This window comes from Mustela lutreola, chromosome 2, assembly GCF_030435805.1.
Source record: "Mustela lutreola isolate mMusLut2 chromosome 2, mMusLut2.pri, whole genome shotgun sequence".
NCBI classification, from domain to species: Eukaryota; Metazoa; Chordata; class Mammalia; order Carnivora; family Mustelidae; genus Mustela; species Mustela lutreola.
This window is the reverse complement of record NC_081291.1, coordinates 87,277,060-87,291,093: the sequence shown is the minus strand read 5'-3', so window position 1 is coordinate 87,291,093 and position 14,034 is coordinate 87,277,060. Positions and strand designations below refer to the sequence as shown.

The window sequence follows — 14,034 nt, the reverse complement described above, 5'->3', positions numbered from 1 at the left end:
AATTTTGAAAACATATTTTATTTTACCCACCATATCCTGAGAAGTGTCCCTACACCGCAGGTACTCATGGCACAGAGAGTTACTGATGAGACATTTTATATTGTTTTGTATTCAGTGCCCAAATGTAGGGTGTGTTTTACACTGCAGCACATCTCAGTCTGGACCAGCCATATTTCCGGTGCCCACTGGGCACATGTGACCAGTGCTCCCATTATTGGGCAGTGCAGGCCTAGGGACAAGGTTGTCTTCTCCAGCTGCAAAGAAGCAGTGCCATTTATAAAAACCAACAGGAAGTCACTGGAAGGAATCCTTCCCTGCTTGAGGGCTGAAGCCAGTGCTGTGGGTACTTTTGTTTTCATTAAGAGCTTTGCTCCACCCAGCCTGTTAGAGCTGCTGTGATTTCTTCTCACAAAGCACAAGTGGGCCTTTTTGTCTTTGACTCAGAGTGCTAAGCATCAAAGGATAAACAAAACCCATCATTCATACATCTGTCATTCTGACTGGGGAGGGTGAGGGCCCAGGTTTGCCTGAAACCTGTGTCTGGTGCTTTTGTAAGAAATTCTGACAGTGTGTCTTTAGATGGTGCTGTTGCTATGCTTATCACTTTAAAAAATGTTTTCCCTAGTCAAAGTGAGAAACAATTCAAGTGTCCAGAGTTCAGAAACTTACTTAGAAGGAAAATTTGGCTTTTTTCATAGGGAGAGGTTGCTGGCACATACGTCCTTGGTTTATAATTTCAGAAAAAGATTGCAAAATTTTTGTTTTTAGAGAAAGCTACACCAACCAAGCACCTTGTTTGGAGAGGTTGATTAAGGTTGACTTGGACACTTTTAGGGATACCAGAGGGAAACTAAAGGTATTTAATATGAATTGGATGCTTTGTCTTATTACTTCCCAGAAGGGCAATTTATTTTTTTCCCAAACCATGTAATTTTCTAAAGACTTACAGGAAGATGTCCAAACATAACAAACTCAGGAGGAAGAGCTAGAAAAAAAGCCACGTTTTGTAAATGATTTGAAACTGTAGTTCTAGAAAATGAACATTAGTCTCTTCTAGAAAATGAACGTTAGTCTTTCACAATTGAATGGAATGGGTAAGTTATGAAAGACAGTGCTGTTAGCACCTATTTGGAAAAATAACTCGTTTTGTAAGTGGAGGTTTTAGATTTTTATTTACTATGTTAAAAATCTTGGCTAAGTGATACTTTGAAATTTGCATTCACTCATTTTAGAGAAGCCAGCTTACATATAAATTCCTGTGAATGCTTTAAATAAGATTTGTATGTGAATTTATCTTGCTCAAAGCACACACAAGATGACATTTCAGAATTTGCGTGAAAAGCTCATCACCTGGTTTTAGAATTATCTTGTCATCTAAGAACTATTTGGATTTGAAATCGTGCAGATTTAAAGTTACATAGCTAATATTTATATATCATATTTTTTTAAAAGATTTTATTTATCTGAGAGACAGCTTCAGCAGGGGGAGGAGGAGGGGCAGAGGAAGAGGGACAAACAGACTTCCCCACAGAGAGGGGAGTCCAATCTGAGCCGAAGTCAGACACTTAACTGACTAAGACACCCAGGTGCCCCAATATCATAATAAATATTTAAATAAACACTGAAATTGCTTGATGGATTTAGGAAAAAAAAACTCCTTTGGTGGCAGTTAAAGGCCCACAAGGGGTGTCTGGGTAGCTCAGTCATTTGAGGGTCCGACTCTTGGCTTCCGTTCAGGTTTTGATCTCAGAATCAGGAATTCAAGCCCCATGTTGGTCCATGCTTAGTTTGTAGCCTGTCATGGGGCTGGAGCTCACAACCCTCAGATTATGACCTGAGCTGAAATCAACAGTTGGACGCTTAGCAGACTGAGCCACCAAGGTGCCCTGCCTTTTTCTGTATTATAGATACAAATATATCACTTTATATTAATGCTGCACAATAGATATATGCATTGGGTCTCAAATGCAAGCCACATATGTAATTGCAAAATTTTCTAGAAGCCATAGTTTAAAAAGTAAGAAGAAACAGGTGAAATTAATTTTGAAATTTTTTATTTAACTTAGTATATCTAAAATATTGTCATTTCAACTTGTAATAAGGATAAAATGTTATTGAGGGTTTTTTTTTGTCTCTTTTTCCTGATGTGTATTTTACACACTCTAGTACATCTCAGTTTCAGCTAGTCACATTATAGTTGCGCAAAAACCACATGTGGCTACTGGCTACCATATTGAACAGCACAGCTCTATACTCTCACTACATATTTATGTATTTATCTTCCCCATTTTACCATCATCTCCTCAAGGAGGGAGATATTTCGTTCCTCTTTTTATTCAAGTTGTATTGAAATTTAAAATATATTAGTATTGTAAAATGTTTGGGAAAAGCTAAAATGTCCTTGGGTAATATCAGTGGAAGAACTTCTTGAGGAAAGAGGTAGTAATACTCTTCTCCTATTTACCAGGCAGATCATCCCCTAATTATTATGTTTGGTCCTTCCATGCTTCCAAAGGGCAATGTTATACAGGAGAAAGCCCAGAAAAGAGTGATAAGATTAGTAAGGGGTCTTCCAGTCAATGCCTTTTAAGGAATGACAGAAACCTTGATGATACTTCACGTGGGGTTTGGGAGGTACGGATGGGCATGAAAGAGTATGGTCTTTAAAGGCTTGAAGAATTATTAAGAGCAGGAATGAGTCTTTGTTCCTCTGAGAATAGAACTAAGGTCAAGAAGTAGAAATAACAAGGGGTCAGATCTCAAATAAACGTTAGGAAGAACTCTCCAACTGAAGATGACCTGGTTTACCTAAGGACCAAGGGATCACCCTGTGCTGGAGGTTTCTGACAGCTCACCTTTTCAGGGTAGATGGCAGAAGATTTCTAGCATCACATGGAATAGAGACTTAGACCAAATGATTTCTAAACATCCTTTTCCCCCTGTGGTATTGCAGTTCCATGAGATCATACCTGTAAGCACATTTGAGTCCTTTAGAAAAGTGTGTCACCACATTCTAAAATATTTATGTGAAGGTATTTGTGTTTGGGATGCTTGGATTTACTTTCACCTCTTTTAATGAGGTTCTAAAACAGCCACTTTAAATTTATAGATATTTACTAACCTTTGTACTTCACTGAAAAACCTGGTACTTGCATATTTTTTTCGTATTTCTATCATTAATTTATTAAACATTGTTCACTGTCTTTAATTTACTTCCTTCTGTCCTCTGGCTCACTTAGAGACTCTGGATTTCGTAGACCTTGCTTGGAAAGGCTTGATAAGACAAAAACGAAAATCCTGTAAATGGGATATGATATATTTCTTTGGAAGAGTTGCTGATTTGTATACATTCAGGAAACACTTGGGTTAGTTATTATTCTAGTAAAGATTAGCTTTTTATTTACATAGCTCTTTGCATCACAGGTTCTCAAATACTTTAAAGATAAGCAGAAATAATCACAGTGTTAATAATCATCAGTGTTAACTCCCCAAGCTTCTTTGTTAACATTCAGCAAGTAGTCTTTAGGTTTGAGCCACAGCTTACAGCCTTGGTGTGTTACTTCCAAAGAACAAGAAATTTGTATTTTAAACTGATGATTGTATCTCAGGTCGAGGATTTTGAATTTATTGGTTTTGTGGGTCCTTTTCAATGTTCAGAAATGCAGGAAAGGGTGTGTTAGTATTATATTGATAAAATATATCAAAGTACCAATTTCTAAATTTGCCAGTGCTTCTGAGTGAATCTGTAGGAATGGATTGTCTTTTTTCCAGAATCAAATATGTTTATGTGTTTACTAACTTCCATATAGGGCTATGGAACACACCTGATGAATCACTTGAAAGAATATCATATAAAACATGATATTCTGAACTTCCTCACATATGCAGATGAATATGCAATTGGTTACTTCAAGAAACAGGTAAGTTTTTCACTGTGCAACCCTGTTCTGTCATTTCTTTTCTTTCTTTCTTTCTTTTTTTCTTTAAAGATTTTATTTATTTATTTGACAGAGAGAGATAGCAAGTAGGCAGAGAGGCAGGCAGAGAGAGAGGAGGAAGCAGGCTCCCCGCCAAGCAGAGAGCCCGACGCAGGACTCGATCCCAGGACCTGAGATCATGACCTGAGCCGAGGGCAGAGGTTTTAACCAACTGAGCCGCCCAGGCGCCCTGTCATTTCTTTTCTTAATATATACTCAGGTAGCCTTCATCGAAGGAAGTTTTTCCCCCTAGCATTTTCTCTTTATAAGAAGGACATGGCAACTACTTGTTAATCCTTAAGCCAGGACTAAGCTTCAGATTTTAGTAGCGGTTATAACCAGCACAGTAAGTACTAGAGATTTGTTGAGTGAATGAATGCCATCTATAAAGGAAGTATAATATTGCATCGTGGAATTCTAAAATATGGTATCCCCAGGCTAAGGAGAAATTCCCAGGGCTAGGTAAGTAGAGTTCTCCATGAATAAGAGAAATAGATTTCTGTGGAAATCTATTTGTCTGTGGAAATCCTCCATTTATGTCATCAGAAAGAAAGTTATGAATATTATGAAATACTTCTTAGAATACTTTTTGGCAGCACACAGCAGGCTAGGAGCTTGGCTGCCATCTTGGTCCTTTCTTACTAGAAGTTTTCAGCTCAACTTTTTTAAAGATTATTCATTGACTGCATATTTTTTAAAATAATGCTTTATAATTCCTAAACATTTTCATTTACTTCTCTGACTACAAAAATAATGTAAAGTTACTATAGAAGTTGTGGAAGGCATAGTAAGTAGAATGAAGAAAAATCTATTGTAATTCTACCACCAAAGAGATTTGCTGTTACTATTTTAATAGGTACCCTCCTAATAATTGTTCTGTGTATGTGCTAATGTGTATATATGGATATAAATATAAAACTGGGCTTCTATTATATGTAATTGAATTACTTGCCTTTTCACTTAATCTGATTATTAATATTTATATCATTTTTAAAAAAGATTTTATTTATTTGAGAGAGAGAGCATGAGGAGAGGGAGGGTCAGAAGGAGAAGCAGACTCCCTGCCGAGCAGGGAGCCTGATGTGGGACTCCATGCCAGGACTCCAGGATCATGACCTGAGCTGAAGGCAGTCATTTAACCAACTGAGCCACTGAGGCGCCCCAATATTTATATAATTTTTGATGGTTCTTTGAAAATTTATGGTATAATTAGAAAATACTTCATTAAACCAATACTACGTGTTTAGGACATTCAGGTGTTTGTTCTATGTAAATTACATTTATAACTGTGTGTTCGTAGGTATGTTACCTCATCTGTGGTAAGTTTGCTTAGAATAAATGTCTAGAAGTAGAGTTGTTTCCAAATATATCTGAGGTTTTGTTATGCATTGCCAAATGCTATAACAGTTTCTGTCCTTTTCAGCAATATATAAGGGGGTTCAGGAAAAAGTTTGATGATTGAAAAACATTTTTTTTTTTTCTCCTTTCTTAGATAATAAATTGTGTATGTTTATATTTATTTAATTATTGTGAAGTTTGATGTGTTTTTTTTTCTTGTTTTTTTTTTTTTAAAGATTTTTTTATTTATTTACTTGACAGAGAGAGATCACAAGTAGGCAGAGAGGCAGGCAGAGAGAGAGAGGAGGAAGCAGGCTCCCTGCCGAGCAGAGCCCGATGCGGGACTCGATCCCAGGACCCCGAGACCATGACCCGAGCCGAAGGCAGCGGCCTAACCCACTGAGCCACCCAGGCACCCAGATGTGTTTTTTCTTATGAAGTGGCCCTTTGTGTTTCTTTTTCTGTTTTTAAATTGCCAGTTCATTGTATTTTGCCTCTTTTTCTACTAAAATATTTATTTTCACATTGATTTATGAGGACTCTTTATATATGAGGATATTAACATCTTATTATTTTTCTCCCATTGGTCAGTTGTTTCAACATTGCTTGTGACTTTTGATATACAATTTCTTAAAGACTTCATTACATAAAATCTGTTGACTTCTTTATATAAGTCTCATGTAATTAGAGAGCTTTTCTTCCTCTGATGACAGATAGTTAATTTCCTATTTGTTTTCTTCTCATTCTTTGGGTTGTGTCTGTGACTTTTATAATAAAACTCATTTGGGAGAACTCAGTGGGATTGTTAACTGAAGGCTTGAGTATCAGCTTTCTTGGGCTGCAACTGCATTGCAAAGCTTGAAATACCAGTCATGGTTCTTAAATGACTTGTCTGTAGTCCTCTATGAGGATGATGGTAATGATTGCTTGGAGAATAAATTTTGCTGAAAGGGAGGCAGTGTCATTGTGGTAGTCTGAATTCCAAGTAATTCACTGCAAAGAACTGAAATAGGCATTATAAGGAAAATTATGTTTATCATATAAATATATGAATATATATCCTGTAGCACTTGGTTATTGCAGATTAAAGTATATAAATGAACATATTACAGATAAATGTCACTGACACAGCTACACATTACAATGGTCTGGAAGTTTTTGCCTATATAGTTAGCAGGGGTTTCATTTAATCAATATTGAAGTTCTAACTATTGTATATGTATATTTTAAAGATTTAATTTTTGGGGCACCTAGGTGCCTCAGTCGGTTAAGCCTCTGCCTTCAGCTCAGGTCATGATCTCATGGCCCTGGGTTCAAACCCTGGTCAGGCTCCCTGCTCAGCAGGAGTCTGCTTCTCCCTCTCCCTCAGCACCTCCTCACTCCCCACTTGTGCTCTCTTTCTTTCTCTCTCAAATAAATAAATAAAATCTAAAAAAAAAGGAAAAGGGTAATAAGTAATTAAGTAATGACTGTACCCAATGTGGAGCTCCAGCTCACAACTCCAAGATCAAGAGTCTAATGGTCCAGGGTGCCTGGGCAGCAAACTTGGTTTCAGTCTAGGATATGATCTTAGGGCTGTGAGATCGAGCTCTGCATCCAGCTGTGCACTCAGCATGGAGTCTGCTTCGGTTTCTCTCTCCCTCTGCCTCTGCTCTCCCTACCCCTCAGATAAATAAAATCTTAAAAAGAAAAAGTCATATGCCCTACTGACTGACCCAGGCAGGTACCTCTAATTACTGTATTTTTTGATAAACTTTTCTTTTAGAACTTAGATTGGTTTTTGATTTGTTGAGAATCCTGGGGTCCCCTCCCCAATTTGGGAGAATTTCAATTTAATGGAATTGAAAAGGAATTAGGAGAATGTTCAATTTAATGGAAAATTTAACCATAATATTAGGTCTGTTAAAGAACTGTTTAGTATAATTTGTGTTTTACTAGGGTTATTTTTTTATGTTGTCTTGCTTCCTGTTTGGTATTTGATTCTTGATGTTTTTGAACTCTACAGTGGGGAGTTCATATTCCTGAGTAATATGATGAGAACTTGAAAAAAGTCTATCTTGCTGCCTACCATACAGTTTGCACTCAGTGGATATTTGTTGCACAGTGGCTATATGAATGAATTTATTTGCATTGCAGGGTTTCTCCAAAGAAATTAAAATACCTAAAACCAAATATGTTGGCTACATCAAGGATTATGAGGGGGCCACTCTAATGGGATGTGAGCTAAATCCAAGGATCCCATACACAGAATTTTCTGTCATCATCAAGAAGCAAAAGGAGGTAAGCACGGGACCACCTCCTGTTCCTTCTCTACAGGCTGGTCTTCGTTGGGTGAGTTGCGTGTCTCTGGGCTCTGTGTGGATGGCTCTATGGTGTGTCATCATGATTTCGGTTTGCTGTGGTTTGTACAGATTTCTTCTTTGATGGGATGCTTGATCTGTTTCCTTTCTAGGCACCATTCCTAAGAGGGTCAACACTTGTTAAATGGGTATAAAATATAAAACTTGTAAAATATGATGAAATCTTACCTTCACCTTCAAAACCTTTACAGTTAGCCTCATGCATCCTTCCCAGACTTCTTCGCTTATCTAAACTCTTCTCTAAAAGCCATTACTGATGCTTTAAGCCTTTAGCTTGGTGTCTTTATCCATTTCCTACCTCACTTTCCCAACACATGTACGAATAGGACCACTTGGCCTCTGTTCAGTTTCTTCTTTGAACTTCACTATCACTAGTTTGATCCACTTATTTGAATTTTTGTTACTCCTCATCTTATATGGGCATTTATCTTAGCACGTATCCATCTCTCTTTTTAACATTGCGAATTTCGAAGGCCTGTATTTGTAGGAATTCAGTGATTTGCTATCCCATTTTGGGGTGAAGTCTTTTATACATAAGAACTAAAAGAGAAACAGTTAGAGGAAAGGTTGAGAGATTTGACTATGTAGTATTTTTACATTTGTCCAAGACAGAAGAAAATACCATAAAAAGAGCATAACTGGGGAGTGTGCATTTATTAAATGAACGAATTTTGTGTTAAGCCCAAGATTACCTCCTCACTGCCCCTAGTTCATTGGCGTTCAAAAATGGGGTTTGTGGCTATGTCATCCCTCATCATTTCCACTTTATACTCCTGTTACTCATTTTAGTGCATTCTTTTTCTAGCAAGTAACTAGAAAAAGCACCTGTCTTAAATCCCATCTTTGTTTTCTGGTTTTTACTAATGACCCTTAATCCCAGTTCTTGGTTGTTTGTCAGACATCAACATAACAGACATAAAAGTCCTTATGCAGTGTTTGGTGCATAGTAGGTGCTCAAGAAATATTTTCCTTTTTACTTATTGTGGGTCAGGTTTGTTCTTATGAATGTGAGCAAAAGGTTACTTTTTTTTTTTTTTTTTTTTTTTTTTTTTAAGAAAACAAGAACAACCTTTGTTGTTGCTTGCTCAGAGATGCCAGCCTTAGAGTAAATTCCAAATAGGGTACTTGGAGAGTTAATAAAAGCACAGCAGGCCCCTCTCTCTGTCTCTTTCTAAAGAGCTAGCTTTCTTCATTGTTCTCTTTGGGGTTTAATGAGCAGGTCTGTATTCAGCAGCTCCCCATTCAGCATGAGGGACTGCTGGCCAACTAGAGCCATCACCAGGCAGTCAGCTGCTGGGTCCTCCTTCCTCCTCTGAGGAGCACCCATGCATCTCTGGTGAAAGAAGAGAGCAGGAGTCTCCTGCAGATTCACCTAGTCTGGATCTTTTGGCTCTTAGTGCACACAGGGGAAAGCCATAAACACAGAGCTAGCAGAGCAGTCAGTCCTTTAGAAGACAGTGCTCCTTCCCCTTCCTTTTGCTCATCCCCTCTTGGATCTCATCTCCCTCTCACCTCCCCTTCCCTGTTTGCCTCCAATCTTCTCTAACACATGCCACTGAGTAGATGATGCAGGCTGGGAGCTATTAAGCTAGTTTCTTTTAAAGAGACTCGAAGTCACCATAATAAAATACTGGATTTCATGTAGTATCTTCTTCCACAGAACTTGAATGATTTTCACGAGTATCTTTATTTCAACTTGGGAAAACCCTCCTTGCAGAAAACAGGGACTGATGGTATTAGCAGACAAGTTGTATGTAGATGGAGGGCTTTGCTGGCCACTGAAAGCATGCATGAGCAGAATAAGTTGTGGTTGTGCCTAGTGGAGATGGAGAGAGAAAGCTAGTGCAGTGGGACAGGGGAGCAGAGTAGGAGTTGAGGGCTACTTCGTGAGTGTTGACTCCAAGGGCAAGAGGAAGGTGCAGTCCTTTAGGGGCCTAACATCATCGGAGGTGTCTTTGTGGGAAATATGTTTTGAACTGTTTTGAGCCTGCTGAATCCCATCAGCATGAGCAAAGATTCAGAGTCCAGCATAATTAAATTCATGGGCACATGCACGGCTAGGACCCTAGGTGTGCCAGTGAAATAGCCACTGTTTGAGAAAGTATAACTAGGCCATGAGAAGGCCGAGTTGAGTGTATAAATGCATGTGTGGGGGGTGTGGAGCTGGGATGTAGGGATACATCTCAAATCTTCATCCAAGAGTAAGGTGACGAGGGACTGGGTTTGGAGGATCCAAAGTAAGGGTGACGCCAACCAATAGGATTTCTTTGTAAGAACACGTGCTAAGACTTGGTGACGTATTAAAGATGGAAGAGCTCCCCCAAATCTTGTGTTTGGGGAGACTAAAACTGAAGCGATGAAATGGGAGAAGAATTTGAGGAAAGAATGATGATGACATGGTGGAGAATTGCAAACATTTTTGAGGAAGGTGAAGATAAAAGATTGAAACAGAAGTAAAGTGTCTCCTTTCTCTAGGGTAACCCTTGGAGGCAAAGAAGGGTTAAGAAGCTCTCCGCTGTCATTACCAGTCACTCACTAGGGCTCCGCCACCTTCAGGGTGCTACACAAGGGGTATGGAAGCCACCTGGGTGGGTCATCACATCTGAGAGTATCCGTGATAAAGAGAAAAACTTTAAAAATTATATTTGAAATTATATTTTCTGAAGGTGTTTATTTAAGAAATTACCATTGGCATTCTCTTTTAAAAAGACTTAGACTGGGGTGGGGTGCCTGGCTCTCTCTGTCAGAGAGCATCTGACTCTTGATCTTGGAGTTGTGAGTTCGAGCCCTAAGTTGGGTGTAGAGATTACTTAGATAAATTTAAAAACTTAATAAGGCTTACACTCAGGGTACCTGACTGGCTCAGTCAGAAGAGCGTGTGACCCTTGATCTTGGAGTTGTAAATTTGAGCCCTATGTTGGCTATAGAGATTACTTAAAAATAAAATCTTTTTCTCTTTTTAAATTTACTTATTTTAGAGAGGGAGAGCATGCAGGTGTGGGGAGGGAGGGGCAGAGTTAGAGAAACTCAGATACTCCTCACTGAGCCAAATGCCTAATGGGGCTGGATCCCACAACCCTGAGTGCACTATGTGAGCTGAAATCAGTAGGGGGACACTTAACCAACTGAGCCACCCAGGTGCTCCCAAAAATAAAATCTTTTTTTTTTTTTTTTTTTTAGAGTTTTATTTATTTCACAGACAGAGATCACAAGCAGGCAGAGAGGCAGGCGGGGGGTGGGGGTGGGGGGTGGGGAGCAGGCTCCCTGCTGAGCAGAGAGCCTGATGTGGGACTCAATCCCAGGACCCTGAGATCATGACCTGAGCTGAGGGCAGAGGCTTAACCCACTGAGCCACCCAGGCGCCTAAAAAAAAATCTTAAAAAAATAAATTAAAAAATCTGGACTCGTAAATAAACAAAGAGAGAGCATGCATTTAGATCTATCCTATCCAGAGTTGCAGTCACTAGGTACATTTGGCTCCTGACTGCTTGATACATGGCTAGTTGAAATTGAGATGCTCTCTAAGTATAGAACACTCTGATTTTGAAGATCTGTTAGGAATAAAAGAATGTAAATGTAAAATATCTCCTACTTTTTTTTCTAACTGATTATATGCTACAGTGATAATATTTTGGATGTATTGGATTAAATAAAAACATAAAAAATGTATTGTTAAAGTACAGTTTCTCCTGTTACTTTTTACTTTAAAAAATGTGGCTACTGGAACATGAGTGGATGGAGAGGGTGGGCGCCTTTGTGGCTCAGTTGGTTAAGCCTCTGCCTTCAGTTCAGGTCTTGATCTCAGGGTCCTGGGATTGAGTCCCCAGTCTGGGCTTCCTGTTCCGATGGGAGCCTGCTTCTCCCTCTGCCCCTCTCCACTGCTCCTGTCCTCTCTCTCTGAAATGAGTAAAACCTGACATGAGCTGATTGCATGATATTTCTGTTGCACAGCAGTGAACTAGCTTTACCACACATACACTTTTACTAGTCCCAGTCACCTTAGAAGTTCTTTGTTTAATTGTCAGGATTAAAATGTGTTCATGCTGGAGCATTTACCAATGATACGTTTGAGATCAAGCTGTTAGGAACTGGAATTTTTAGTTTACCTTTGTGAATTCAATTACTGACTGCTACTGTGTTTTTCTTTCTCTCAAATTATTATTTAAATTCTAGTAAGTTAACTTACAGTGTAATATAAAATTTAGTGATTCATCACTTATAACACCCAAAGCTCCTCAGAGGGGCCCTTCTTAATGCCCATCACCCTCTAGCCCATCCCCCACTGCCCTCGTCAACCCTGTCTCTTATGGTTTGCTCCCCACCATCCTTTTTTCCCTCTCTTTTATTTTTTCTTTTCTAAAATCAGTTACGACATAGTTAATTTCTGGATGGCTATTTTTAATTAATTTTTCTTTTTTAAACGGGAAACAGCACTGTTTTGGAAATAGTTGACCTCAGTACTTCAGGAACTATTTAACAAAACAAACTTCTCTCAGAATTCCCGAATCATTCATCCTGGGGATGATATATGCTTATATCAGGGGGTGTGTTGCCTCAACAGTTTGGAGCCGCTTTTCTGATGCAAAGAGTATAGGTTAGGGCTCAAGCCTTGAAAATTTTGAAAAATAATATCAACCTTCCTGGCACTGGGGACTTTCTGAGGCCTGTTCGAGTGCCCTCCAGTCCAGAGAAGGGAACACTTCGCTCCTAGTCGGGGGATGTGAAGAGGTCCAGGCACTGGGGCTTGGGCTGGGTAGCTGATCAGCTCCAGCAGAGGCTCCTCAGAGAAGGAGGGCAGGGCATCTGACTTCTGTGCCAAAGAGGACAGCAGGCCCCCAGGGTAGTGTGTTCTCTCACTGTTGGCTTTTTTGATGGCAAGGGACAAGTATTCAAAAATGGTTGTGTGAGGGGCACCTGGGTGGCTCAGTGGGTTAAAGCGTCTGCCTTCGACTCAGGTCATGATCCTAGGGTACTGGGATCGAGCCCCACGTCGGGCTCTCTGCTTGACAGGGAGCCTGCTTCCCTTCCTCTCTCTCTGCCTGCCTCTCTGCCTACTTGTGATCTCTCTCTGTCAAATAAATAAATAAAATCTTAAAAAAAAGGGTTGTGTGAATGCCACTGGACAGGTATGGTATAATAGTACATTTCCAGATCTTCTCTGTTCAATTGCATTCACCCTCTCTCCCTTTTCGCATCCCGAAGACTTTATTTAGGAGACCGACTTTTTAGGTGGACTGATGTCATCTGTAGCCAACAGACTTCTGTTACTAAACGCATTTTCTTCCTATGCTTTACAGATCATTAAAAAGCTGATAGAAAGAAAACAAGCCCAGATTCGAAAAGTATACCCTGGACTTTCATGCTTTAAAGATGGAGTTCGGCAGATTCCAATAGAAAGCATTCCTGGAATTAGTATGTATAGATCTTCTTTAAAAAGCAAAATCTTTCGGGTTTGCCATGCACTGTGTTTGAACTGGTTGCCAGAGTGCAGTGATTTGGAAAGCTTTTTGCCTTGCTTGTCTCCATTTGTGGTGTTTGTAGTCGTGTGGGAGCAGATGCTTTCCCTTTGTCTTTTCTCTACTGAGTGCAAACAAATTAAAGGAGGACTTAGATGACTCCTCCTTATAGCTGTTCATATCTATCATTTACTGAAAGATGGCTGTGGATAGCATGGGGAAATTCTACTTTTACGAATGGGGAAATTGAATCTCAGAATGGTGAAGTCCTTTGATCGCAAATAGCCCGTGGCCAGTAACCGTCAGAATTAGCCGCAGTGGGATGCTGGTCTGCGGATTTGTTGCCGTGTGCACCCTTGCTCATGCTCTCAGGACTGCAGCCCGCCCAGGTGTGTGCTTGGCCAAAATTGTCTCCAAATTTCTAGAAAGATGATTGGGAAACATGTAATTTGTTTCATGTTTCCTATTTTAGAGTAGTTTTCCCAAGGGTTCTTATCTGTGCACATTAGAGAGGAATTGTTATGGATGAGAACTTGCAAAATAGCTGTTTTTGTAGATCGAAAGCTGCCGAATAGCCACACTTTCATTGAGTTCAGATCCAGGGTTTTGTAGCATATTGAAGATTGAATACACAGCACAAAATCAAACAAACCATAGCTCTCCAGAAAAAAGTAAGACCTTATTCCGGCAAGATACATTCCTTCAATACAATAGCTACCCTATAGCAGATCTGACTTTTACTTCTAGACCTAGAAATTTCACTTCCCTACATCACCCCTGCTAATGGCATCATAGCTATCACATTGCTGAATGCCCGCTTGTGCCGGCATTCTTCTGTTTTGTTTTTACATACATCAGCTAATCTCAGAAGGGATAATATCACCTAATTTTTAGAGTTCTGTT

General features: G+C 39.5%; 1 protein-coding gene across 6 annotated transcripts in view; it reads left to right on the top strand.

Moving 5' to 3' along the window:
* The window catches only part of KAT2B (lysine acetyltransferase 2B), a 101,806-nt gene that overhangs the window by 79,759 nt on the left and 8,013 nt on the right, over positions 1-14,034 (top strand). For all 6 annotated transcript variants that reach the window (XR_009350879.1, XM_059162504.1, XM_059162505.1 and 3 more), the window contains exons 12-14: positions 3,810-3,920; positions 7,452-7,595; positions 12,973-13,087. Coding sequence is in view for 5 of the 6 variants with exons in the window: in XM_059162504.1 (XP_059018487.1) it covers positions 3,810-3,920; positions 7,452-7,595; positions 12,973-13,087 (370 nt within the window). In the remaining variant the exon portion in view is untranslated. The remainder of the gene's footprint in view (positions 1-3,809; positions 3,921-7,451; positions 7,596-12,972; positions 13,088-14,034) is intronic.